We start from the raw sequence: 27,676 nt of genomic DNA on the forward strand, positions 1-27,676 counted from the left end.
AGCTGGAACAAGCTATTGATGATCTATTTATTTACAAAAAATAACAGCTCATTTGCCGATAGGAGGCGACACATCCAGTCACAAGTATTGTTAAAACGCCTGGGCCGCGTGTGTCAGCTTCATTAACAACACTACAGTCTCTACGCCAAGGTTATCATCTATATGTTTTATTTCCCGGTGTTAAAGTAGTAGATAGTCGTAATAGGCAAGGCGAGCGAATCGTCCGTGCAAAGTGTGCGTTGTTTGTGTGTTTAAATATCGCGATTTTTTAACATTTTAACGCCGCCTTAGAAGGCCCGAGGTTTTGGGTTGATTCGGCTTCGCCCCGCTGCCGATTCACTTCCAAGACGATAAAAGCCGCTTCGTGGGCCTCCTGCAAACAGAGTCCCACCCGTGAGGGTTTAACATTAAAAATAAAATTGTTTAAAGTTAAAATCGCTAATTTCGCGGCGGAGTTTTCCGCTCGCAACGCGCTGCGATGGGAGAGGCGGCGGGGAGCGAGCGAGTTGGAGGTGAGCGGCCTCCGTGCCATTCTACAACAACAACGATTAGATGATGGTGGTGGTGGTTGTTGTGAGGTTACGGTGGCGAACACGGGTTTAGAGGGTTAAACGCTTAACGATTGTGATGGATTCTATAATCATCACCATCACCGCCACTACCACCATAATCATCACCACCATCACCACCACTACCACCATCATCATAACCACCATCATAACCACCATCATCATTCACAAAGACGACTGTCAGTACGTGTCTGGTGGTGGTGATGAGTGTGGTGGTAATGGTGGTGATGATGGTGGTGATGATTGTGATGGTGGTGATGGTGATGATTGTGATGGTAGTGGTGCTGATAGTGATGATTGTGATGGTAGTGGTGGTGATTGTGGTGGTAGTGGTGGTGATGGTGATGATTGTGGTGGTAGTGGTGATGATTGTGGTGGTGCTGATAGTGATAATTGTGGTGGTGGTGATGGTGATGATTGTGGTGGTGATGGTGATGATTGTGGTGGTAGTGGTGGTGATGATTGTGATGGTAGTGGTGGTGATGGTGAGGAAAGGGCGGTCCTGCACAGATGCCATATTTTCTGTCCGTCTGCTACAGCAGAGGTGTAGGGAATTCCAAAAAGACCTACATCTCTGCTTTATTGACCTGGTCAAGGCCTATGATACCATCAGTAGGACTGGGCTCTGGGTTGTTCTTCGTGCTTTCGGAGTCCCTGACCCTCTGCTCACGATCATTAAGGACCTTCATGATGGTGAGCGGGCCCGGGTAAAACTACGTGGCCGGGAGTCGGAGCCTTTCCCTGTACACCTTGGGGTGCGACAGGGATGTCCTCTGGCTCCCACATTATTTAACATCTATTTCGACTGCGTAGTTCGTGAAGCCTTCAATAGCTGTACCGGGGGAATTACCATTTGGTACAGATATAATGGGAGGCTGATCGACGCCCGGGTGCGATCAAGGGATGGCTCCCTATTGGTCAACCACGTTATGTATGCCGATGATTTGGTAATAGCTGCTCATTCAGAAGAGGAGTTGGAGACGCTGCTGCTGAGGCTGGAGTGTGCCACTAAGAGGTGGGGCCTTACCATCAGCCCCACCAAAACTAAGCACCTGCCTGGGTATTTTGTACCATCGGGCACTCCGCCCCCACAACTCCCAATCGGTGATGGGGCAGTTGTGGAGAGAGTAGAGAGTTTCCCATACCTGGGCAGTGTGCTCATGACCAGCTCCAGTTTATCAGCAGAGGTCTCACTCCGAATCAGTCGAGCGGCAATATCTTTTCATCGGTTGCGTAACGCTGTGTGGAAGCTACCTGGTCTGTCGCTCCGCACGAAGCTTCAGGTCTTCTCGGCCACGGTCATTCCCTCCCTTCTCTACGCTTGCGAAACGTGGACCCCCCTAGTGGAGCATCTTCGCCGGTTGGAAACATTTAGGCTGGCCTGCCTACGATCCATCCTGGGTTTGACCAGGCTGGATTGTGTGAGGAGCTCACAAGTCCTTGAAAGATCTGGGCAAAGTCCCATCAGTGAGCTCCTCCGGCAGGCAAGGCTGCGTTGGCTGGGTCATGTAGCCCGCATGCCCAGCCACCGCATGCCTAAACAGCTTTTGTTCGGCCGGATCGAGGGGGCTAAACGGGCGCGGCACGGGCTAGAGAAGAGATGGAGTGATGTGGTACAGGAGGACGTGGAGCTGAGTGGACTTGCCGATGACTGGTACCAGCGGTGTCAAGATCGGCCTCAGTGGAGGAGGCTCGTGAAGGACGCTACTGGGCAGTTGGAGGCAGTCGCCCTCCAACAACAACGGAGGGCGGAGGAGCGACGCTCACAACAACGAGCGGAGCGCCGGGTGGCTAAAGCACAGCAAGTTGGCACAGTAGGGGGCACAGGTGGTGCATCAGCCAGTCATCTCGGTCATCTCGGTCAGTCGACCCGTGGCACCTGGGTCTGCCCCGTGACCTCCTGCCAGCGGGCGTTCGACACTTCACGTGGCCTCAAGGTGCACATGGCCTGGCACAAGCGTCGTGGTGACGTCACCGCCACTTAGTGGCGAATGGCGGTTGTTGGTGATGGTGATGATTGTGATGGTAGTGGTGCTGATAGTGATGATTGTGATGGTAGTGGTGGTGATTGTGGTGGTAGTGGTGGTGATGATTGTGATGGTAGTGGTGGTGATGGTGATGATTGTGATGGTAGTGGTGCTGATAGTGATGATTGTGATGGTAGTGGTGGTGATTGTGGTGGTAGTGGTGGTATAGTGATGATTGTGGTGGTGATGGTGATGATTGTGGTGGTAGTGGTGGTGATGGTGATGATTGTGGTGGTGATGAAAGTGATGATCGTGGTGGTAGTGGTGGTGATGGTGATGATTGTGGTGGTAGTGGTGATGATTGTGGTGGTGCTGATAGTGATAATTGTGGTGGTGGTGATGGTGATGATTGTGGTGGTGATGGTGGTTATAGTGATGATAATTGTGGTGGTGGTGGTGATGGTGATGATTGTGGTTGTGATGGTGATGATTGTGGTGGTAGTGGTGATGATGGTGGTGGTAGTGGTGGTGGTGATGGTGATGATTGTGGTGGTAGTGGTGATGATGGTGGTGATAGTGATGATTCTGGTGATAGTAATGGCTGTGGTGATGATGGTGGTTTTAGTGACGATGATAGTGGTGGTGATTGTTGTGGTGATGGTGGTTATGATTGTAGTGGTGGTGATAATGGTGTCAGTGATGATGATTGCTGTAGTGATGGTGGTGTTTTATGTGGCGATAGTGATGATAATAATGATAGTGATGATGGTGATGATTGTGGTGGTGGTGGTGATGATAATGGCGGTGTTCGTGATGATGATTGTGGTGGTGATTTTTATGGTGATGTTGGGGGTGGCGATAATTATGATTGTGGTGGTGATGATTGTTGTGGTGATGATGGTGATGATGTGGCAATAGTGATGATGATTGTGGTGATAGTGATGATCATACAGGAGGATGTGGAGCTGAGTGGACTTGCCGATGACTGGTACCAGCAGTGTCAAGATCGGCCTCTTAGGAGGAGGCTTGTGAAGGACGCTACTGGACAAATGGAGGCAGTTGCCCTCCAGCAACAACGGAGGGCAGAGGAGCGACGCTCACAACAACGAGCAGAGCACCAGGGGTGGCTAAAATGAGCACCTGGCCTGGCACAGGCACCGTGGTGACTTCACCACCACTTAGTGGTGAATGGCGGGTGTTGTTGTTGATGGTGATGATTGTGGTGGTGATGATGATGATTGTATACAGGACAGCAGATTGTGGGTTCGATCCCGACCCGGAAGCCTGCTGTATATTTGGGAGTTTGCATGTTGTGGTGATGATGCTGGTGGTGGTGATGATTGTGGTGATGGTGGTGATAGTGGTGATGATTGTGGTGGTGGTGATGATTGTTGCGATGGTGGTGATGGTGGTGGTGATGGTGGCGATAGTGACGATTGTGGTGATGATGGTGGTGATCGTGATGATTGTGGTGGTGATAGTGGTGATGATTTTGGTGATTGTGGTGATGGTGGTGATGATTGTGGTGATAGTGATGTTGATTATGGCGATCGTGGTGATGATTGTGGTGATGGTGGTGGTGATGGTGACGGTAGTCATGACGGCTGCATGCGTGTGATAGCATGTGGGGCTATATAATTCCCCTCCCCTCCGCTATAGCTGGAGAACTATCACCGCTATCATCGCTATCACCGCTATCACCGCTATCACCGCTATCACCGCTATCACCGCTATCACCGCTATCACCGCTATCACCGCTATCACCGCTATCATCGCTATCACCGCTATCACCGCTATCACCGCTATCATCGCTATCACCGCTATCACCGCTATCACCGCTATCACCGCTATCACCGCTATCACCGCTATCACCGCTATCACCGCTATCATCGCTATCATCGCTATCACCGCTATCACCACAATCATCGCTATCACCGCTATCACCGCTATCACCGCTATCACCGCTATCACCGCTATCACCGCTATCACCGCTATGACCGCTATCACCGCTATCACCGCTATCACCGCTATCACCGCTATCACCGCTATCACCGCTATCACCGCTATCACCGCTATCACCGCTATCACCGCTATCACCGCTCTCACCGCTCTCACCGCTCTCACCGCTCTCACCGCTATCACCGCTATCACCGCTATCACCGCTATCACCGCTATCACCGCTATCACCGCTATCACCGCTATCATCGCTATCACCGCTATCATCGCTATCATCGCTATCATCGCTCACCACCCAGCCAGCCGTGCCCGAGCCATCGGAGACTCGCGGCGCGCCGACCGCAACGCCACCGCTCCTCCTGACTCCAACCCCGACCCCACCTCTTACCCCCATCCAACTTTCAGGTTGACCCTCGACCCCAAGCCGCCCACCCCCCCCCCCCCAAGACATCGTTGCTTCCGCTGTTGGTGACGGGCAGGATGAGCGAGGCTGCAATGGCCGAATCATCCGGGGCTTGGAAGTCGTCCTCCGGCAAGGCCGACGGCAGCGGTGGTGGCAGCTGCTTGCGGTGGAACTACAACAAAGGCCGCCGTGAGTGAAGGGCAGGATGGGAGCCGTGATCTTCATCCTCGTCGTTACCTCCCATCCGCACCTTCGATTGGCGCGGTTGAGCTAACGTACGGTGTGAAGGAAGTTCAACGTGCATACGGTGGCTAGCAGATGTGTTGACTTCCTCGGCTGGTTTGTAGGAGGCTGTGGGTTCGATCGCGACCCTGACTCCTGCCGCTGTAGATTTTGAGTTTGCGTGTTCTCCCCGCGCCCGCGTGGATTTTCCTCCCCCCGGTTTTTCCCCTCCGCATTTCGAATCGGCGTCACGTGTTTAGCAGCAGCAACAACACGGCCACCCCCAACTTCATACACACGGCAGAACCCTCCGTGAGACTTTGCTGGGGTAAAAGTAAGCGGGATGGAAATAACGAGCAATGCGTGTGTGCTGTCACAAGTTTCATCTTTTTAAATCCTTTATTTTAAGTTCACTTGCTTGCTTAGGACCGTGCAAATCTTTCGGTCGTTTTTTAACCCACTTCCCGTGATCCAATCGAGCTGACATTTTGCACACAGACTCGTTGTGCGTGACAATGCATTTTCGTGAGAAAAAAATTTCCAAAATTTTACACTGTTTATGGAAAAAAAATGAAATATTTAATTACCAATTGTTTAATGCTGCCAGACAATCATCTGACCCATAGGTGGCAGCCATCTCAAGCCAGAGGACGAGAGGACTCTAGCCGCCCCGATGCCACGCATATAAAGGATTTATAGTGAAAAACTTAGTTTTTACGGGTTAATTTTTTTCTTTTATCATCATCATCAGAATCAGACTGCTGGAGGAGTCCGACGAGCCACGAAGCGCTGTGTTCCCACCCCATCCGCAGACGTAGTCCGGTACGGGCGACGGAACGGGCCGGCGAGAATCTCACCGCGTCTCTCTCCCCCCCACGGCAGACGAAGGCCCCAAGGCCGGCAAGCGCTGGTCGGCGCAGCGCAAGGCGGCGGCCGCAGCGGCGGACGCGGCGGCGATGATGGCCGCTGCGGCCGCCACGGCGGCGACCGCAGCGGCGGCAACGAACGCGGCGGCGGCGGCGGCGACGGCGGCCGGACTGCCGGGGACACGCGGAGAGTCTCCCGTGGCCAGCGCCCTGCTGGTGGAGACGGAGAGCGTGAAGACCGAGTGGGAATGTGAGTGGTTCAGTGGGCGAGTTGGTGAGCGGGCGAGTTTGTGGGCGGGTGAGTTGGTGAGTGAGTGATCCAGTGGGCGAGTTGGTGAGTGAGTGATTCAGTGGGCGAGTTGGTGAATGAGTGATTTAGTGGGCAAGTTGGTGAGTGAGTGATTCAGTGGGCGAGTTGGTGAGCGGGCGAGTTGGTGAGTGAGTGATTCAGTGGGCGAGTTGGTGAGTGAGTGATTCAGTGGGCGAGTTGGTGGGCGGGCGAGTTGGTGAGCGAGTGATTCAGTGGGCGAGTTGGTGAGCGGGTGAGTATATGAGTGAGTGATTCAGTGGGCGAGTTGGTGAGCGGGCGAGTTGGTGAGCGAGTGGTTCAGTGGGCGAGTTGGTGGGCGGGCGAGTTGATGAGTGAGTGATTCAGTGGGCGAGTTGGTGAGCGGGCGAGTTGGTGAGTGAGTGATTCAGTGGGCGAGTTGGTGAGCGGAAGGGTTGGTGAGTGAGTGATTCAGTGGGCGAGTGGGTTAGTGACTGAGTAGGTGTTTGAGTGGTTGAGTGAGTAAGTGGGTGAGTGAGTTGGTTAGTGAGTGAGTCGGCGGATGAGTGATCGGGTTAGTGAGGGGGTTAGTGAGTGAGTGACTGAGTGGGTTAGTGACTGAGTGGGTGAGTGAGTGGTTGAGTGAGTGGGTGAGTGAGTAAGTAGGTTAGTGAGTGAGTGGGTTAGTGAGTGAGTGACTGAGTGGGTGAGCGAGTGGTTGAGTGAGTGGGTGAGTGAGTGAGTAGGTTAGTGAGTGGGTGAGTGAGTGGGTGAGTGGGTGGGTGGGTGGTTGAGTGAGTGGGTGAGTGAGTGGGTGGGTGAGTGAGTGGGTGAGTGGGTTAGTGGCTGAGTGGGTGAGTGAGTGGTTGAGTGAGTGGGCGAGGGAGTGAGTGAGTGGGTGGGTGGTTGAGTGAGTGGGTGAGTGAGTGAGTAGGTTAGTGAGTGAGTGACTGAGTGGGTTAGTGACTGAGTGGGTGGGTGAGTGAGTGGGTGAGTCGACGCGTCTGCGTCTGTGCAGGCGTGTACTCCAATCCCGAGGACCTGGACGTCCGCCGGTCGCACCGACACCGCAAAGTCAAACTGCCGGTGGACCTCGGCGTCCTGCAGAGTAAGAAGCTGGCGGCAACACCGCCGCCACCACCGCCGCCACCACCGTCACCGCCACCGCCACCACCACCGTCACCACCGCCGCCGCCACCGCCGCCACCACCACCACCGCCACCACCACCGTCGCCGCCACCACCACCGTCACCGCCACCACTGCCGCCACCACCAAAGATCCCCCGTGTAGCCTTAACAGACTTTAGGGGCAAGTGCTGTTAGCGAGCACCTATGAAGGCTGGAACAGCACACGAGGGGGTGGGTGGCCAGCACCACGCCCGGCCGCCTTTGTCTCCCCAGTGGCGATGTTTACTCACCACACCAGGTACTCATTTGAGGCCGAGTCGACCTAGGGGAGGCCCGGGACCGGTTCAGATAATCGTCACCGGTGTTGGCCGTGAGCGGGAATCGAACTCGGGTCGCCGGGTTCGTAGCGCAGCGCGGCGCTAACCGCTGCACCACCGCTCCCGACAGAACTGCACCACGCACGCGCAAACGTTGCGGAGAAACAGCCGCCATCAGCCGTCGCGATTTCTCCGGCAGGTCACGGTAAGAAGAGGGAGGCGAAGAAGATGAAGGAGAACATCAAGATCACGCTGAAGATCAACAAGCCGCCGGGGGCACGCGAGGCCACGGAGACTCACGTCCTGACCAAGCACCCGGGCAGCCTGAAGCCGTACGTCTGCCAGGTGCGTCACTCACACACACACACAGATGTTGACTACCTCGCCTGGTACGTCACACACACACACACACACAGATGTTGACTACCTCGCCTGGTACGTCACACACACACACACACACAGATGTTGACTACCTCGCCTGGTACGTCACACACACACACACAGATGTTGACTACCTCGCCTGGTACGTCACTCACACACACACAGATGTTGACTACCTCGCCTGGTACATCACACACACACACACACAGATGTTGACTACCTCGCCTGGTATGTCACACACACACAGATGTTGACTACCTCGCCTGGTACGTCACACACACACACAGATGTTGACTACCTCGCCTGGTACATCACACACACACACACACAGATGTTGACTACCTCGCCTGGTACGTCACACACACACACACACAGATGTTGACTACCTCGCCTGGTACATCACACACACACACACACAGATGTTGACTACCTCGCCTGGTATGTCACACACACACACACACAGATGTTGACTACCTCGCCTGGTACGTCACACACACACACAGATGTTGACTACCTCGCCTGGTACGTCACACACACACACAGATGTTGACTACCTCGCCTGGTACGTCACACACACACAGATGTTGAGTACCTCGCCTGGCACATCACACACACACAAACACAGATGTTGACTACCTCACCTGGTATGTCACACACACACACACACAGATGTTGACTACCTCGCCTGGTACATCACACACACACAAACACAGATGTTGACTACCTCGCCTGGTACGTCACTCACACACACACAGATGTTGACTACCTCGCCTGGTACGTCACACACACACACACAGATGTTGACTACCTCGCCTGGTACGTCACACACACACACAGATGTTGACTACCTCGCCTGGTACGTCACTCACACACACAGATGTTGACTACCTCACCTGGTACGTCACTCACACACACACAGATGTTGACTACCTCACCTGGTACGTCACACACACACACAGATGTTGACTACCTCGCCTGGTACGTCACACACACACACAGATGTTGACTACCTCGCCAGGTACGTCACACACACACACAGATGTTGACTACCTCGCCTGGTACGTCACACACACACACAGATGTTGACTACCTCGCCTGGTACGTCACACACACACAGATGTTGACTACCTCGCCTGGTACGTCACACACACACACAGATGTTGACTACCTCGCCTGGTACGTCACTCACACACACAGATGTTGACTACCTCGCCTGGTACATCACACACACACAAACACAGATGTTGACTACCTCACCTGGTATGTCACACACACACACAGATGTTGACTACCTCGCCTGGTACATCACACACACACAAACACAGATGTTGACTACCTCGCCTGGTACGTCACTCACACACACACAGATGTTGACTACCTCGCCTGGTACGTCACACACACACACAGATGTTGACTACCTCGCCTGGTACGTCACTCACACACACAGATGTTGACTACCTCGCCTGGTACGTCACACACACACACAGATGTTGACTACCTCGCCTGGTACGTCACTCACACACACACAGATGTTGACTACCTCGCCTGGTACGTCACACACACACAGATGTTGACTACCTCGCCTGGTACGTCACACACACACACAGATGTTGACTACCTCGCCTGGTACATCACACACACACACACAGATGTTGACTACCTCGCCTGGTACGTCACACACACAGATGTTGACTACCTCGCCTGGTACGTCACACACACACACAGATGTTGACTACCTCGCCTGGTACATCACACACACACACACAGATGTTGACTACCTCGCCTGGTACGTCACACACACACACACAGATGTTGACTACCTCGCCTGGTACGTCACACACACACACACACAGATGTTGACTACCTCGCCTGGTACGTCACACACACACACACAGATGTTGACTACCTCGCCTGGTACGTCACACACACACACACAGATGTTGACTACCTCGCTTGGTACGTCACACACACACACACACAGATGTTGACTACCTCGCCTGGTATGCAGCAGGTCGTGGGTTCCATTTTGACCCTGATGACGCCTGCTGCTGTATATTTGGAGTGTGTGTGTGTCTCTCTCATCATCACGGTGGCTAGGAGATGTTGACTACCTCGCCTGGTATGCAGGAGGAGGTTCCTGGGTTTCGATCCTGACCCTGACGACGCCTGCTGTACATTTGGAGTTTGCGTCTCTCTCTCTCATCATCATCACAGTGGCTAGGAGATGTTAACGACCTCGCCTGGTGCGCAGGAGGTCGTGGGTTCGATCCCGACCCTTGTGTATATTTGGAGTGTGTGTGTCTCGCGTCGTCATCACGGTGGCTAGGAGATGTTGACTACCTTGCAGGGTCTGTCCCTCTGACTTCTTGCCAGCGAACGTTCGACACTTCACGTGGCCTTAAAGTGTACCTGGTCTGGCACAAGCGCCGTGGCGCATGGCGGTTGTTGGTATTGGTTTGTAGCTAGATCAGTGTGTGTATCTCTGTGTGTCTCTGTGTGTGTCTGTGTGTATCTCTGTGTGTCTCTGTGTGTGTCTGTGTGTATCTATGTGTGTGTCTGTGTGTGTATCTATCTGTGTGTATCTATGTGTGTCTCTGTGTGTATGTCTATCTCTGTGTATCTATGTGTGTGTCTGTGTGTGTATCTATCTTCGTGTATCTATCTGTGTGTCTCTGTGTGTATGTCTATCTCTGTGTATCTATGTGTGTGTCTGTGTGTCTGTGTGTGTATCTATCTTCGTGTATCTATGTGTGTCTCTGTGTGTATGTCTATCTCTGTGTATCTATGTGTGTGTCTGTTTAACACGTAGTCTTTCACGACCAATATTGTTCATAATCAACGATTTTTGGGTTTAGATCGCGTTATTTATAAATGTGTCGTAACCCTCCACCACCCGACACGGCCAATCAGTAAAAAAGTGTCACGTTGACAAAAGACAAATTAGTTCACTGCTTTAGCCCACCGGTGTGTTGAAGCGTGAAACCACAACATTTACAATTTGAGTACGACGTTTCGCACTAAGACAGAATGGCTACAATAATGCTCAAATTAACAGAGCAAAGCAACACTGCTGAAAGCGATCAGATTATTAAAACAATAAAAATACCATTTATCTCAGGAGTAACTGACAAATTAGCCCGTGTTTTGCAAAAGCAAAACATTACAGTAAGATTTGGTACAGTACACAAAATTCAACAACTAGTAACGTGCACTAAAGACGAATTACCTAAATTATCAACAGAAGGTGTATATCGGATTAATTGTGTATGTGGCAGATGCTATATTGGACAGACAGGGCGTAACGTTAGTGTAAGACTAAAAGAACACCAGAGAAATATTAAACTATCGCAAACACAACTGTCGGCAGTGGCAGAACATGCTTGCCAACAGGGACACTCAATTGATTTTGACAACGTTGAAGTGTTGTGTAAAACTAGTTACTACTGGCAAAGACTAATTAGAGAATCCATTGAGATTGAGAGAAACAGAAATAACTTTAATCGCTCAGACAGCTACAGGCTTAGTGCGGCCTGGAAGCGTATTATTAAATAAGATGCATTACAATTCCTTATAAGGGAAACAAGCACTAACTGATGATTAATGTAGCATAATCACAATAAAACACATTCCAAATGATTACTAATCTACAACTCGCATCGTAACAATAGCCTGATTACTAATCTAGTATATAATTACAATCACTCCCCCCTTGAATCTTTGCACCTGATGAGTTAATGAGTTAATGATGACGTCACCCTGCTGCTGCTCTATATAAGAACGGGAGACACAGCAGAGCCTCACCATTCTGGCGAATTGCCCGATGATGCTGGATGCAATTACCAGCGAAACGTCGTACAACTCAAATTGTAAATGTTGTGGCTTCAACACACCGGTGGGCTAAAGCAGTGAACTATTTGTCTTTTGTCAACGTGACACTTTTTTACTGATTGGCCGTGTCGGGTGGTGGAGGGTTACGACACATTTATAAATAACGCGATCTAAACCCAAAAATCGTTAATTATGTGTGCGTCTGTGTGTCTGTGTGTGTATCTATCTGTGTGTATCTATGTGTGTCTCTGTGTGTATGTCTATCTCTGTGTATCTATGTGTGTGTCTGTGTGTCTGTGTGTGTATCTATCTTCGTGTATCTATGTGTATCTCTATGTGTGTATGTCTATCTCTGTGTATCTATGTGTGTGTCTGTGTGTGTCTGTGTGTGTATCTATCTGTGTGTATCTATGTGTGTCTCTGTGTGTATGTTTATCTCTGTGTATCTGTGTGTGTGTCTGTGTCCGTGTGTCCCCCCCCCCCGCAGGAGTGTGGCAAGGAGTTCCGCCAGTCCACCGACCTGTTCCGCCACCAGACGCTGCACACGGGCGAGCGGCCCCTCAAGTGCGGCGCGTGCGGCAAAAGCTTCGCCCTGCAGGCCGACCTCAACCGCCACGCCATCATCCACACGGAGCAGCGGCCCTACGCCTGCCAGGTCACACACACACACTCACACAGTCACACACACACTCACACACAGTCACACACACAGTCACACACACACACACAGTCACACACAGTCACACACACAGTCAGACACAGTCACACACAGTCACACACACACACAGTCACACACACAGTCACACACAGTCACACACAGTCACACACACACACACTCACACACACACACACAGTCACGCCATCATCCACACGGAGCAGCGGCCCTACGCCTGCCAGGTGGGGCCTCCTCTCAACCACCACACACACTCACACTCAGTCACACACAGTCACACACACACACACTCACACACTCACAGTCACACACACACAGTCACACACACACAGTCACACACAGTCACACACACACACACACAGTCACACACACAGTCACACACACACACTCACACAGTCACACACACACACTCACACACTCAGTCACACACACAGTCACACACACACACACAGTCACACACACACACAGTCACACACACAGTCACACACACACAGTCACACACACACAGTCACACACACTCACACAGTCACACACACACAGTCACACACACAGTCACACACACAGTCACACACAGTCAGTCACACACACACAGTCACAGTCACACACACACTGACACACACACACTCACACAGTCACACACACACACACAGTCACACACACAGTCACACACACACACACAGTCACACACAGTCACACACACACAGTCACACACAGTGAGTCTCACACTCACACACTCACACACACACACAGTCACACTCACAGTCACACACACACAGTCACACACACACACTCATACTCACACACTCACAGTCACACACACAGTCACACACACACACAGTCACACACACAGACACACACAGTCACACACAGTCACACACAGTCAATCACAACAACAACACAACAACAACCGCCATTCGCCACTAAGTGGCGGTGACGTCACCACGACGCTTGTGCCAGGCCAAGTGCACATTGAGGCCACGTGAGGTGTCGAACGCCCGCTGGCAGGAGGTCACGGGGCAGACCCAGCAGGTGCCACGGGTCGACTGACCGAGATGACCGAGATGACTGGCTGATGCACCACCTGTGCCCCCTACTGTACCAACTTGCTGTGCTTTAGCCACCCGGCGCTCCACTCGTTGTTGTGAGCGTCGCTCCTCCGCCCTCCGTTGTTGTTGGAGGGCGACTGCCTCCAACTGCCCAGTAGCGTCCTTCACGAGCCTCCTCCACAGAGGCCGATCTTGACACCGCTGGTACCAGTCATCGGCAAGTCCACTCAGCTCCACGTCCTCCTGTACCACATCACTCCATCTCTTCTCTAGTCCGTGCCGCGCCCGTTTAGCCCCCGCGATCCGGCCGAACAAAAGCTGTTTAGGCATGCGGTGGCTGGGCATGCGGGCTACATGACCCAGCCAACACAGCCTTGCCTGGTGGAGGAGCTCACCGATGGGACTTTGCCCAGATCTTTCAAGGATTTGTGAGCTCCTCACACAATCCAGCCTGGTTAAACCCAGAATGGATCGTAGGCAGGCCAGCCTAAATGTTTCCAACCGGCGAAGATGCTCCATTAGGGGGGTCCACGTTTCGCAAGCGTAGAAAAGGGAGGGAATGACCGTGGCCGAGAAGACCTGAAGCTTCGTGCGGAGCGACAGACCAGGTAGCTTCCACACAGCGTTACGCAACCGATGAAAAGATATTGCCGCTCGACTGATTCGGAGTGAGACCTCTGCTGTTAAACTGGAGCCGGTCATAAGCACACTACCCAGGTATGGGAAACTCTCCACTCTCTCCACTACCGCCCCATCACCGATTGGGAGTTGTGGGGGTGGAGTGTCCAATGGTACAAAATACCCAGGCAGGTGCTTAGTTTTGGTGGGGCTGATGGTAAGGCCCCACTTCTTAGTGGCACGCTCCAGTCCCAGCAGCAGTGTCTCCAACTCCTCTTCTGAATGAGCAGCTATTACTAAATCATCGGCATACATAACGTGGTTGACCAAGAGGGAGCCATCCCTTGATCGCACCCGGGCGTCGATCAGCCTCCCATTATATCTGTACCAAATGGAAATTCCCTCGGTACAGCTATTGAAGGCTTCACGAACTACGCGGTCAAAATAGATGTTAAATAATGTGGGAGCCAGAGGACATCCCTGTCGCACCCCAAGGTGTACAGGGAAAGGCTCTGACTCCCGGCCACGTAGTTTTACCCGGGCCCGCTCACTATCATGAAGGTCCTTAATGATCGTGAGCAGAGGGTCAGGGACTCCGAAAGCACGAAGAACAGCCCAGAGCCCAGGCCTACTGATGGTATCATAGGCCTTGACCAAGTCAATAAAGCAGAGATGTAGGTCTTGTTGGAATTCCCTACACCTCTGCTGTAGCAGACGGACAGAAAATGGCATCTGTGCAGGACCGCCCTTTCCTGAAACCGCATTGGGGCTCCGCAAGCCTCTCCTCAGCGTGCCTAGCAAGGCGATGTTGAATAATCCTTGCCAGGACCTTTCCCGGTACACTGAGGAGTGCGATCCCCTTGTAGTTGTTACAGTCTGTGCGGTCCCCCATATTAAAAAGGGGGACCACCAGGGCATCCTTCCAGTCCTGCGGAACACGTCCAGTGGTCCAGACTGTTGTTATGATGTCATATAGGGCAGTTTGTGCACAAATGCCACCCTCCCTCAGCATTTCGCTTGGGAGATCATCTCTGCCTGGTGCCTTTCCTGGTCTCAGACTCTGGATCACCTTCAGTACTTCCTCACCAGATGGCACCTCAGCCAGCCACTCACAGGGGGTGACTTCTTCCTCCAATATTTGAGGCACCGCAGCCTCAGCAGGGTCATCCCCACTTTGCCCCATGATGTTTTCCAGCCTGAGCGATTTCCCCATTCCCAAGACCTCAGAAATGCTCAGAAAATCTGCAAACCTGTTCCTGAAGGTCGGAGATTGGATCACCGTTCTTTCCACTAATGATGGTAATAGGTGTGGCACTACAATTTACTTTTTTGATGGAATTAACGAGTGATTTATGATTGTGGGCCACTGACCAGAGGTGGGACAAAGTCATTGTTATGCAAGTCCAAGTCGAGTCGCAAGTCATCAAATTCATGACTCGAGTCTGACTCGAGTCCAAGTCACATGACTCGAGTCCACATCTCATAGGTGGGACAAAGTCATTGTTATGCAAGTCCAAGTCGAGTCGCAAGTCATCAAATTCATGACTCGAGTCTGACTCGAGTCCAAGTCACATGACTCGAGTCCACACCTCTGCCACTGACGCAGACTCCATCTCCTCAGCAACCCGCGACCACCACCCAATCCTTGCAGCGCCTTACGGCTCTCCGAACCTCCGAGCGCAGGCTGCGGTAAGCCTCCTCATTCTCTGACGTGGGATGCTGTAGCCGATGAGAGTGGGCCTGTCGCTTTTTCTCAGCCAGCCTGAACACCTCCTCTGTCAGCCAGGGTCTCTGGGGAGGTTTGTACCGTGTACCCAAAGCAGCCATTGCAGCTGCATGAGCCACAGTCCTTAACCCCTTCGGCATCAGGAGGAGTGGGGGACGATGCCAACCCCAGCTGCAAGCGATGATGAAATTCTGGCTTGCACCTTTCATCAGCTGAGACCAAGCCACTTTTGGTTTGAATGGGGTCCTGGGTGTACACCCACCACCGGAGTGGAAGAATGGCAGGCGCATCTTACAGATGACTAGTCGATGGTCAGAGGGCAGATCAGCTCCACGGTAGGTCCTGGTGTCAAGGACATGGGCTCGCATCCGCTGGTCAGTCACTATGTAGTCCAGCAGATGTTCTTGCTTGGACCGGGCATGCATCCATGATGTTGTGTGGATGCGCCGATGCCGGAAGAGCGTGTTGGTAACTACAAGCCCATGGGCTGCACAAAAATCTAGCAGCCTCCTACCGTTGTTATTGAGCTGATCTGGCCCATGCCTTCCAATCACTCCAGACCAGGTGCCAGCATCATGACCAACTCGGGCATTGAAGTCACCCAACAAGATGACTCTGTCCCGAGGGGCCACTTTAGCCAGCACCTGTGACAGGAGGTCATAGAAGGCATCTGAATCATCGGCCTTGCCTGCATCCCTCCACTGATGTTCATCTTCGGTGGGGGCGTAAGTAACCACGACCACCACTCCTCGCCTCTGGTTTATGGGAAGGCGAGCCCAAAGTAGCCTGGGGCTTGCAGCTTCCAACACCTCATCCCCACGCTCCCACGCCCCCTTCATGTTTTTGTTCAGAAGAAGAGCCGCACCCTGTTGTTTGGCAGTCTCCTGCCCCGAGTAGAGGACTGTCCACCCCTCATGGTGGCAGGAGCCAGAGCCGGTCCACCGGACCTCCTGAATGCCACAGAGATCCAGGCGGTACCGGTCAAGCTCCCGACAGAGGAGTGGCAGCCTCTCCTCCGCAGTGAGCGTTCGAACATTCCACGTGGCCATCCGTAGTGGTTTTTCATTGTTTCTGGAGGAGCCCCAAGGGTGAAGATTCAATCTCCTGGCTCCACCAATTGGGGTTTGGCCAGGAGACGTCATAGAAGCCTGTCCCCCCGGGGCCTCCGGCACAAGCTTATTTGTTACATTTTTATGTTTATATCGTAGTCTCGTGGTAATTCATTGAAGGTGGAGGGGTTACCAGCCCCTCGCACCTGTCCAGAGCCCCCGTTTAGCCGCTGTGGTGGTCACAGACGCCATGAGGGGAGAGGCCAATGGGCATTGGCCCTCCCCCCGCAGCACTGTCCACGACAGAGTTGCCAGTCCGGCACCACGAGGAGGTAGGGGGTTGTTTTGCCAGACAGTCACACACACACACTCACACGCACACAGTCACACGCACACAGTCACACGCACACAGTCACACGCACACAGTCACACGCTCATTCTCCCACTTGGCTTTCTCATCGATCAGAAGGGGATCGCTTGTCTGTCGCTCTGTCTGCCTGACGCTCCGTCTCTCTCTCCATCTCTCCATCTCTCTCCAACTCTCTCTCCGTCTCCCTCCATCCACCCCCCTCTCCCACCCCGTGTCTCCGCGCGTGTGCAGGAGTGCGGCAAGGCGTTCCGCTGGTCCCAGAGCCTGGTGCACCATCGGCGCTCGCACAGCGACGTGCGCGAGTTCCGCTGCGACGCCTGCGGCAAGGACTTCAAGCACCGGCGCACCCTCGTGCAGCACTGCAAGACCAACTGCGCCGGCGGCGGCGCCGCCATCGCCCACAACGACGACGGCTACGGCGGCGGCGATGGCGGCCATCAGCTGCAGCAGCAGCAGCAGCAGCAACAAGGTGGCCGCCAAGCCGGCACGGTGGCACCGGCGCACTCGCCAACACGGTGGCACCGGTGCCGAGAAGCAGTGAACGTGCTGGTGCTACTGTGAGGAGTGGGTGTGGGTGTCTCTGAGTCTGTGGGTCTCTGTGTGGTGAGTCTGTGGCTCTCTATGTGGTGAGTCTATGGCTCTCTGTGTGGTGAGTCTATGGTTTTTTGTGTGATGAGTCTATGGCTCTCTGAATGATAAGTCTATTGGTCTCTGTGTGGTTAGTCTGTGGGTCTCTGTGTGGTGAGGCTGTGGGTCTCTGTGTGATGAGTCTATGGTTTTTTGTGTGATGAGTATATGGCTCTCTGAATGATGAGTCTATTGGTCTCTGTGTGGTGAGTCTGTGGGTCTCTGTGTGGTGAGTCTGTGGGTCTCTGTGTGATGAGTCTGTGGGTCTCTGTGTGGTGAATCTGTGGGTCTCTGTGTGGTGAGTCGGTGGGTCTCTGTGTGAGTCTGTGGGTCTGTGTGGTGAGTTTGTGGGTCTCTGTGTGGTGAGTCTGTGGGTCTCGATGGCCGCTTTTGCGACGGGGTGGAACCGATGGGAAATTCCACATTCCCATGCCGTGCGTTTCTGCCGCAGGTGGGAGTGGAGTGCACCAGTCCCTAGAGGATGAGGAGGAGGATGAGGAGGATGAAGAGGAGGAGGAAGAGGAGGAGGAAGAAGAGGAACGTTCTCAGGGCAGCGTCCGAACGCAGCAGCAGCAGCTTCAGCAGCAGCTGCAGCTGCTGACCCCAGAAGGCACGGCAGACGCACCAACTCAGCCCCCTTGGGAAATAAATAAATAAATTGTAATTAATTATAATCATAACTTATTATAACTACCACTACTAGTAGGTTCTGAAACACATTACCATCCATTCTAGATTTGAAGCTTTCGTGACTGCAAGGATTCATATTCTTAAGTTTTTTCTGTAAAGTCACGTAGGTAAAAAGTTAAAATTAATAAGAGTAAAATAAAAATAAAATAAAAATCACGACGTTTCGGAGGCAACACAAGCTTCCGTCTTCAGGTGGAACCGTCACAGCACGACAGCTGTATCAAGTGAGAGAGATTCCCAGAAAACAGTCCTTGTATATATACCGGTTGAGGGTGGGAGGAGCCAAGGTAGGCCCTGAATATTATTTTTGTGAGGTTCGGTGCGGCTGAAGCACGCTGTTAGGAATGAGCCTTTGTTGTGTAAACTAGGTGCGGATGATGTAAAGGTGCGTGTAAAAGGGACTGAGCCTTTTTGTTATGTAGAGGTGGTGCGGCTGAAATCGCTGCCAGGAAATGAGTCTTTGTTGTGTAGAATGGTTGACTGAGCCTATTATTATGTAGAGGTGGTGCGGCTGAAATCGCTGCCAGGAAATGAGTCTTTGTTGTGTAGAATGGTTGATTGTTATGTAGAGGTGGTGCGGCTGAAATCGCTGCCAGGAATGCTCTAAATATGTGTAGTTAAATCTTCTTTGCATGGTTAATAACATCTTTCCAATGATTACTAAGTTTGTACCCATCATCACGGTTGAAATTATGTCTGTTTGTATATTTGGATGGCCTCGTGTACAAACCTTTGATGGTAGCCAGGAGGCTTGCAGAGCACCTTGGTCTCGGAAAAGACCATTTCATGAGAGCCCACAGCGTTGTAGCAATGATCGGCAACGGCGGAAGAATCAGTTTTGCCGTGTTTCAGATCTGACTTGTGCTCGCGGACACGATGGTGATTGCTACATTGGAGAAACGAAACGTCATATCTCTGATCGTGTCCGCGAGCACAAGTCAGATCTGAAACACGGCAAACTGATTCTTACGTTACCATCCACCATCCCATCTCAAGTAGTAGCACTACTACTAGTAGTGGGTTATGTACCATGTTCCAATCCACCATCCCATCTTCGTGCTGCCATTCTAAGTAATTTCCAAGTTTGTTCTCTCAGCAACGCATCCTGGGCATCAACCTGGCTATGCCTGAATGCTCGTGCGTTGAACTTCTTTTGCACCCTACGTAGCCAACCGTGCTAATAATCGTTGTTGTTGACGTTGTCATTGCAGATGACTTCCACATCATCCCCTCTGAGCCTCCAAAAAGAAAAGGTAAAAACAAATCCCGTGTTGGATTTCACTCACTCACACTCACTCACACACTCACTCACACACTCTGTATAACAGGGGTAGAACACACACACTCACTCACACTCATTCACACTCACACTCACTAACTCACACTCACTCTCACTCATTCTGTATAACAGGGGTAGAGCACTCACACACACACTCACTCTCACACACTCACTCTCACTCACTCTGTATAACAGGGGTAGAACACACACACAAAGACAAAGATCCCCCAAATAGCCTAAACAGACTGTTGGGGCAGGTGCAGTTAGCGAACAGCACCTATGAAGACCAGCACCACACTCGACCGCCTTGGTCTCCCCAGTGGCGATGTTCACCACACATCGCACCAGGTGCTCTTTTGAGGCTGAGTCAACCTAGGGGAGGAGGCCCAGGACCGGTTCAGATAATCGCTATCACCGGTGTTGGCCGTGAGCGGGAATCGAACTCGGGTCGCCGGGTTCTTAGCGCAGCGTAGCGCTAACCGTAAAAACCACCGCTCCCCATGCAATCATTCCCACGCACACCTATACCAACATCCGCCATTCTCTGACGGCACCCGTGCCAAGCTAGGTGCACTTTGAGGCTATCACGTGAAGTGTCGCTGCTGGCGGCAGGTCACGGGACAGACCCAGCAGATGCCGTGGGTCGACTGAGTGAGATGACCGGCAGATGCACCACCTGTGCCGGCTCTCTAAAGACAGATCCCCCGTGTAGCATTAACATGAAGGCCGGCACGGCGACGTTTACTACACACTGCACACAACCACCACCACCACACTGTGTTTAACCACCATCACACCGACTACAACAACACCGACTCACCCACCCCACACTGCTGGGTCACATCACGGTTTCTCCCCACGTCGCTCCGTCCCTCGCTGTGCTCCACGTTTCTAAATCTCTCCCCTCTCCCCACCACCACCACCACCACCCCCGTCACCACCGTCATCACCACCCTCGCCACCGTCACCACCACCACCACCACCCCCGTCACCACCACCGTCACCACCACCCCCGTCACCACCACTGTCACCACCACCCCCGTCACCACCACTGTCACCACCACCACCCTCACCACCACTTCCATCACCACCACCCTCACCACCACCCCCCGTCACCACCGTCACCACCACCACCGTCACCACCACCACCTCCGTCACCGTCACCACCACCCTCACCACCCCCACCACCACCGCCATCACCACCACCGTCGCCACCACTACCACCGTCGCCGTCACCACCACCGCCACCACCCTCACCACCCCCACTGTCACCGCCGCCACCTCCGTCACCACCATCCTCACCACCACCCCTGTCACCACCACCACCTCCGTCACCACCACCGCCGTCACCACCACCACCGCCGTCACCACCACCACCGTCGCCATCACCACCACCACCGTCACCACCACCACCCCTGTCACCACCACCACCTTCGTCACCACCGTCACCACCACCACCGCCGTCACCACCACCACCGTCGCCACCACCACCGTCACCACCACCACCGTCACCACCACCACCGTCGCCACCACCACCGTCGCCACCACTACCACCGTCGCCATCACCACCACCTCCGTCACCCCCACCACCACCTCCGTCACCGCCACCACCACTACCACCACCACCACCGTCGCCACCACTACCTTCGCCGTCACCACCACCCTCACCACCGCCACCACCCCCGTCACCATCGCCAGGCATCGCGGTCCACCGCTCCCAGCCGCGCGGCTCGGCCCTCAAGAAGTTCCTGTGCCAGGACTGCGGCAAGGGCTTCCGGCAGGCGACGGACCTGGTGCGCCACCGCAGCCTGCACACGGGCGAGCGCAACGCGCTGTGCGGCGTCTGCGGCAAGGGCTTCGCGCTGGCCAGCGACCTGGCGCGCCACGGGCGCACGCACGACCCCGCCGGCGAGCGCTTCCCCTGCTCCGAGTGCGGCAAACTCTTCGGCTGCCGCCGCTCGGCGCTGCTCCACGAGTCGGCGCACTCGCGGCCGACGCAGCCGCGGAGCCGGAGAGGCGGAGGAGGAGGGGGGGGAGGAGGAGGCGGAGGGAGGCCGCAGCAACTGCAGGAGGAGGAGGGCAGACGCCGCTTGGCGAGGGCCAGGAAGCGCGACGCCGCCACCAACTCGGCCGTCGCCGCGGCGACCGCCGCTCTGCGCCTGCAGCCCGCGTAGTGGTAGCCCCCCCCCCCCCCTCCTGCTCCTCCCATTCCGAGGTGGAGGAGGTGGAGGAGGTGGGCAGAGATGACGGCTCCACCGTCGCCCCGGGGCCAACTCGGCCTGAGGCCTTCGTAGTAGAGCCCCACCCACCGCCCCCCCCGGTCGGTCGTGCCGTGGACGCTCGGACGCTCGGGGCCTCCTCCAAGGGGAGGAGGAGGGCTGACGAGGGTTGAGGAGGCTGACAATGGTTGGCGAGGGGCCAGCGAGCGCGACGTCACCGCCGCCTTGCGCCCGAAGCCTGCGTAGGAGGCCTCGGCTCGAGCGTGGACGCCGTGGTGGGTCGGGGCCTACAGGAGGAGCAGCCAACTCGGCCTGCAGCTTGCCTAGGCGGCCTCAGGTCGGTCGTGCCGTGGATGGGCTGGACGGTCGCGGGCCCTACGGATTTCGGCGCGGTCGGGCTACGTATGTACATACGGTGCGAAAGAAGTTGGACGTACGGGGGGGGCCTAGCAAAGGCTGCGGGGGTTGCCCTCGCAAAGATTCTCCGTGGAGACTCTTGACGGACTGGTGCCGCGGGGGACGAGTGATCCCTGCCTCGGTCGCCCCTCCGCCACCCCCTTGGTGGACGCGAGGCCACCCCCACCCACTCGTGTTCAAGGTTGTGTTGGGCCGAGGTTCCAGGGCCCGGGTCGGTACGGCCGGCTGTGAAAGGCGGGCGGGCGGACGTCAACCGTTAAGTCGTTCCGTCGATGTTGGGGAGACGGGACGACGTTTAAATTAGCGAAAGCTGCTTTTACCGTCGGCTCAACTAGGCCTCGGCAAGGTAAGGTAATTTACTCTTTTTACCGGGTAAAAGGGTCAAGGTAAAGGGTAAAGATGTCAACATGCCAAGGGGTAAGGTAAAGGGTACAGGGTAAAGGTAGCTCGGAAGAATTACCCGGTGGGGTAAAGGTAGCGCAAAGTATTACCCGGTAAATACGGTACCTTGTTTACCGCTAGAAGCTCCGTGGCGCAGTCCGTGGCCTACATTTAATAAGTAATATTTAAACAAACTTGATTAAAAACACGCTTTTATTAATGTACGAGTAATGACAACTCCACGACTCCAGGAAGTGGCCCCGAGGCTTGCCATAATGTAAGGGACCGTGGCCAATTACAGCCAACGTGAGTTGAGCGTGGACAGTTAGACCCAAGCCGAAACATAACATATAAAAAATAATGTAAAAAAATATATAGATTTTTTATGATAGAATATAGTATTGTCATCAGTATGACCTAAGTATACCAAGTTTGCAGTCGATACCACATTAGGAAGTGGGTAAAAATTGAGTTTCAAGATTTGAGGATACAACAATAACGACAGTGTGAGTTAAAAGAAAGCGTGTAAAATTTGAATAATCGAGAGTATTCTATATGAATAAAGCGCTCTACCTTATAGCATTTACCGTTATAAACCTTGTTCATGTGTAGTAGTTCCCTAGTACCCTGTAATCGGGTAATTTGTATGGGGTAAGGGTAAAAGGTAGGGTAAAGGTAAGCTCGTTGCTCTTACCTTGTAACTTACCTTCTAAAGGGTAAAAGGTAAGGGTAGAGTGATTGTATTGTGGTAGGGTAAAGGTAGGCTCGTTTTTACCTTTTAACTTTTACCTTACCTTGCCGAGGCCTAGGCTCAACGGCGTTTCGATTCTTGGCAACGCATTCCCTGGGGGTGATTTTTCGTTAAAAAAAATAATAATTGGAGAGACAGAAAAGACGCGGCTTGTAGTGGCCGCGTTCCTGAAGACCTCTGCCCGCGTTCTGGAAGAATCGTGTTACAATAAACAATCTGCAACGGCAGCAGACCCTCGATCGTCCGCGCTAATGATGGCCGCGGATAATCCAACAGTGTTCATTTCCCGCGGATATCTATGCCAAAAATCAATCATGAGTTTAGAAAATGGAGTTGGTTCATGAACAAAACTACAATTTGTAACAATTAATGTATCATCTTGTTTTATTGCAAAAGTCAATTTCGATTCGGTGGCGACCAATCAGAAGACACCGCCCACTGAGTGGATGACAGCAGAGCCACAGCCAATCAGCGTCAATCAAACTCTGCCCACTGGATGACAACAGAGCCACAGCCAATCAGCATCAATCAATCTCCGCCCCACTGTTGTAAAGATATGGCAACTACTGTACTGTAGAGGTGATTGTGTGGATTTGGTATTAACCGGAACGTATTTGTTGGGTTGAAGCACCGTTTGACTCGTAGTAAATATTTCCAAGAATTGCAATGTGCGGCACCTTTTTAAATTATTAAGTAATGGGCTGAAGGGAAAATCCACGAGTTGTTACTAATACCGTCAAATTGTGAGGTGCGCGGTTAATCCGCAAGTCGTATGAACCGCACGCGGATGATCGAGGGTCTGCCGTGCAGGGCAAAAGCGCGGTCCTCGATAACACCGTGAGATGCTAAACGTCGGGCCGAACAGAGGCAGCAGCATCAAGAAGAATCCAGCAGCATCAAGAAGAATCCAGCAGCATCTCAATGCCGCCTTGTGCGACGCCGGTGGTGATGCTACGCCGATGGTGGTGATGCTACGCCGGTGGTGATGCTACGCCGATGGTGGTGATGCTATGCCGATGGTGGTGATGCTACGCCGGTGGTGATGCTACGCCGATGGTGGTGATGCTACGCCGGTGGTGATGCTACACCGGTGGTGATGCTACGCCGGTGGTGGTGATGCTACGCCGGTGGTGGTGATGCTACGCCGGTGGTGGTGATGCTACGCCGGTGGTGGTGATGCTACGCCGGTGGTGGTGATGCTACGCCGGTGGTGGTGATGCTACGCCGAGGCAGCCGCCCTGCCACCACCGCTGTGTTCCGACTGGCGCGCGACGTAGTTCCGTTCAACTCGGATCGCGCGACAGATCCAATTCACATTCGCGGTACAAAAACAGCGTTCCTGCATCACATCCATCGCGCCATGTCCAATTCGCGTTGTGAAGACGACACACGCGGCGTTAGAGCAGAACGGACTGCAAACGACCAAAAGTAGATGATTCTAAATAAAGTTTTTTTTTGTGTTCGATGGCTTAAGTCTAAATGTCGTGTCGTTAACCCTTCATTGCCAAGCCAATTCGTGAGGTTGTCACGTGAACCAGACGTGACAATCGGTGACTGCAACACCACCGGTGTGTTGAAGAGTAAAACCCACGGCAACGTTTGCAGTTGCAAAGGTTGCCGTGGGTTAACATTTAGAAAATACCCGAAAGTTTTTTTTTATCTGTTTACGAGTTTAAAGGATTCATATTCTTGGTTCTTTCGGCAAAGTCACATAGAAGGGAAACCAATAAAATAATAAAAATAATAAAATAAAAATACAATTCTCACGACGTTTCGATTGCAACACAAGCAATCATCAGGTGTGAAAACCACAGCAAGAATAAAAAAATTCTAATTTTCTTGCTGTGGTTTTCACACCTGATGATGATTGCTTGTGTTGCAATCGAAATGTCGTGAGAATTGTATTGTTTTATTTGATTGTTTTCCCTTCTACGTGACTTTACCGAAAGAACCAAGAATATGAATCCCTGCAGTCACGAAAGCTTTAAATCGGAGTTTAAAGGAGTACTAAAAGTGAGGTTTAGAGGCCTGGTGCGAGGTGCAACTGGGGCAAGATGTTGACTCCCTCGCCTGGTCTACAGGAGGTCGTGGGTTCCATCCAGACCCCCTGACGCCTGCTGCTGTATATTTGGAGTTTGTGGTATCTCATCTTCATCATCACGGTGGCTAGGAGATGTTAACTACCTCACCTGGTATACAGGAGGTCGTGGGTTTGATCCCAACTGCTGTATGTTTGGAGTTTGCGGTGTCTCTCATCATCATCAAAGTGGCTAGGAGATGTTAACTACCTCGCCTGGTCTACGGGAGGTCGTGGGTTTGATCCCAACTGCTGTATGTTTGGAGTTTGTCTGTCTCTCCGTGGTAGTCGCGTTGATTTTTCTCTGGGTCCCCCCGGTTTTTTCCTTCCACTTTGAAGTCGACTTCACGCATTTCGAGTATTTGGCTGCGGCAATAAATCTCCGTGACGATGACGACGCAATAGCTCAGTGGGGCCCTTGCCTGCCAAATTAAATCGTCACCGTAAAAGGGAAGTTGGGGAATCTTGCCCAGATGTCCAACTTCATCTCGAAATCGGTGATTTCCCCGGCCGCCTTCAATGGAGAGGCAGCGATGCAAACTCACTCGCCGGTTTCCACTCCATGGCTTGTAGGGCTCTGTACGTAAAGTATCTTTTACTGGTAGGAACCTCCTGGTTACACCAGCCCACAGGGGATTATTGTGTCCGTCCGTCGTGCATCCAAAAATGGGTAGGGCTGGGTGGAGAGGGGAGGGTGGGGAGGGGCTGGGTGGGGAGGGGCTGATCACCCCGTGGTGCCCATATAAAACTCAACGTTGAACCTACTCACACCGGCTTGTGCCCGCCCTCACAGTCGGGCTAATTTGCGGAATACACCACGCCGCCGTTGACCCTGGCCATTGACCGAGCAACCCAACGTTCCTAGCAGCTCCCTCTGCAGCAGGAATGTGTTCGTCATCACGTGGACATTAAACGTGTGATGTTGATTCTAAACGTGGACGGAAAAATCGGAGGGACCTGGATAAAAATCGACACGACCACGGGGAGGGAGAGAGAGAGACACGCAAACTCCAAATCTACAGCAGCAGCAGCAGGCATCATCATCAGGGTCGGGATCGAACCCACGACCCCCTGTATATCAGGCGAAGTAGTTAAGATCTCCTAGCCACCGTGATGAGAGAGAGACCAGCGGACTTCGAATACGCCGCAGGCATCACAGGGTTCGGGATTGAACCCAGGGGGAGGGAATTGACATCTCCTGGCCACCACGGCACACACGTACACACACGTACACACACGTACACACGTAGGGATGCTGAACTTCTTCCACGCCGTACGTAGCCGACCGCGGTAATCGGCGTTGTGCAGACGGAAACCCGCGGTGGGTGCACGGCGGCGCGCGGCATTTCATTCCCTCGCTTTTTCATCTCCAAAACGTTGCGAATCACCGTGTTGTCAAATTTATTCTCCCCCCCACCTCCTCACTTCCCAAATCCGTCGTGTGGCGAACGTCGCGGCGCAACGACGTCCGTGCGTTCATTTTTTGTTGTCGTTACGTTCCAATCCCCCCTCTGGACACATCGGTTTTCAATATTCTGGTTACGATTCTGGGCCACCGCCGTTGTCCCTGGACACGGCCGCAGGTTTTTTTTTCCCTCTGGCACATCCAGTGCCTGGCCCTGGCCCTGGGCATGGTACGGGTGTTGTATTTCCTCCTCGACTTGCACAATCCGGAGCCAAGCCAGTGCCAGGGGCTCGGCTCGGCACGGGTGTTTTTTCTACTGGCACATCAGAGCCGTGCCAGTGCCTGGGCCTGGCCCAGTGGCTTTCCCCACTGGGCGATTTGCCTATCAAGAGTCGGAACCAAACCTCTGGCTGCGACACCGCCGGCCTCGCGAGACGGACGTC

General features: G+C 53.3%; 1 protein-coding gene across 1 annotated transcript; it reads left to right on the top strand.

Annotated features, from left to right (window-relative positions):
• Nucleotides 1-53: 53 nt before the first annotated feature.
• LOC144737348 (uncharacterized) lies at nt 54-25,224 on the top strand. Its single transcript, XM_078620002.1, has 10 exons — nt 54-512; nt 4,898-5,084; nt 6,000-6,233; nt 7,270-7,359; nt 7,896-8,041; nt 12,393-12,560; nt 17,619-17,856; nt 18,466-18,624; nt 19,916-19,957; nt 21,682-25,224. Exons 2-10 carry the CDS (start codon nt 4,973-4,975, stop codon nt 22,155-22,157), a joined length of 1,665 nt encoding a protein of 554 aa, XP_078476128.1. The 5' UTR covers nt 54-512; nt 4,898-4,972; the 3' UTR covers nt 22,158-25,224.
• The last annotated feature ends 2,452 nt before the right edge of the window (nt 25,225-27,676 follow it).

The sequence above is a fragment of the Lampetra planeri genome, chromosome 68, assembly GCF_965212315.1.
Source record: "Lampetra planeri chromosome 68, kcLamPlan1.2.h2, whole genome shotgun sequence".
Classification (NCBI taxonomy): Eukaryota; Metazoa; Chordata; class Hyperoartia; order Petromyzontiformes; family Petromyzontidae; genus Lampetra; species Lampetra planeri.

What these genes read in the sequence shown, in the direction of transcription:
- LOC144737348 (XM_078620002.1), top strand. Translation starts at nt 4,973, where the DNA reads ATGAGCGAGGCTGCAATGGCCGAATCATCCGGGGCTTGGAAGTCGTCC. An exon ending in GCAGCAGCAGCAGCAACAAG is followed by an intron (nt 17,857 to 18,465) that starts GTGGCCGCCAAG and finishes TTTCTGCCGCAG; the next exon opens with GTGGGAGTGGAGTGCACCAG. An exon ending in GCAGCTGCTGACCCCAGAAG is followed by an intron (nt 18,625 to 19,915) that starts GCACGGCAGACG and finishes TTGTCATTGCAG; the next exon opens with ATGACTTCCACATCATCCCC.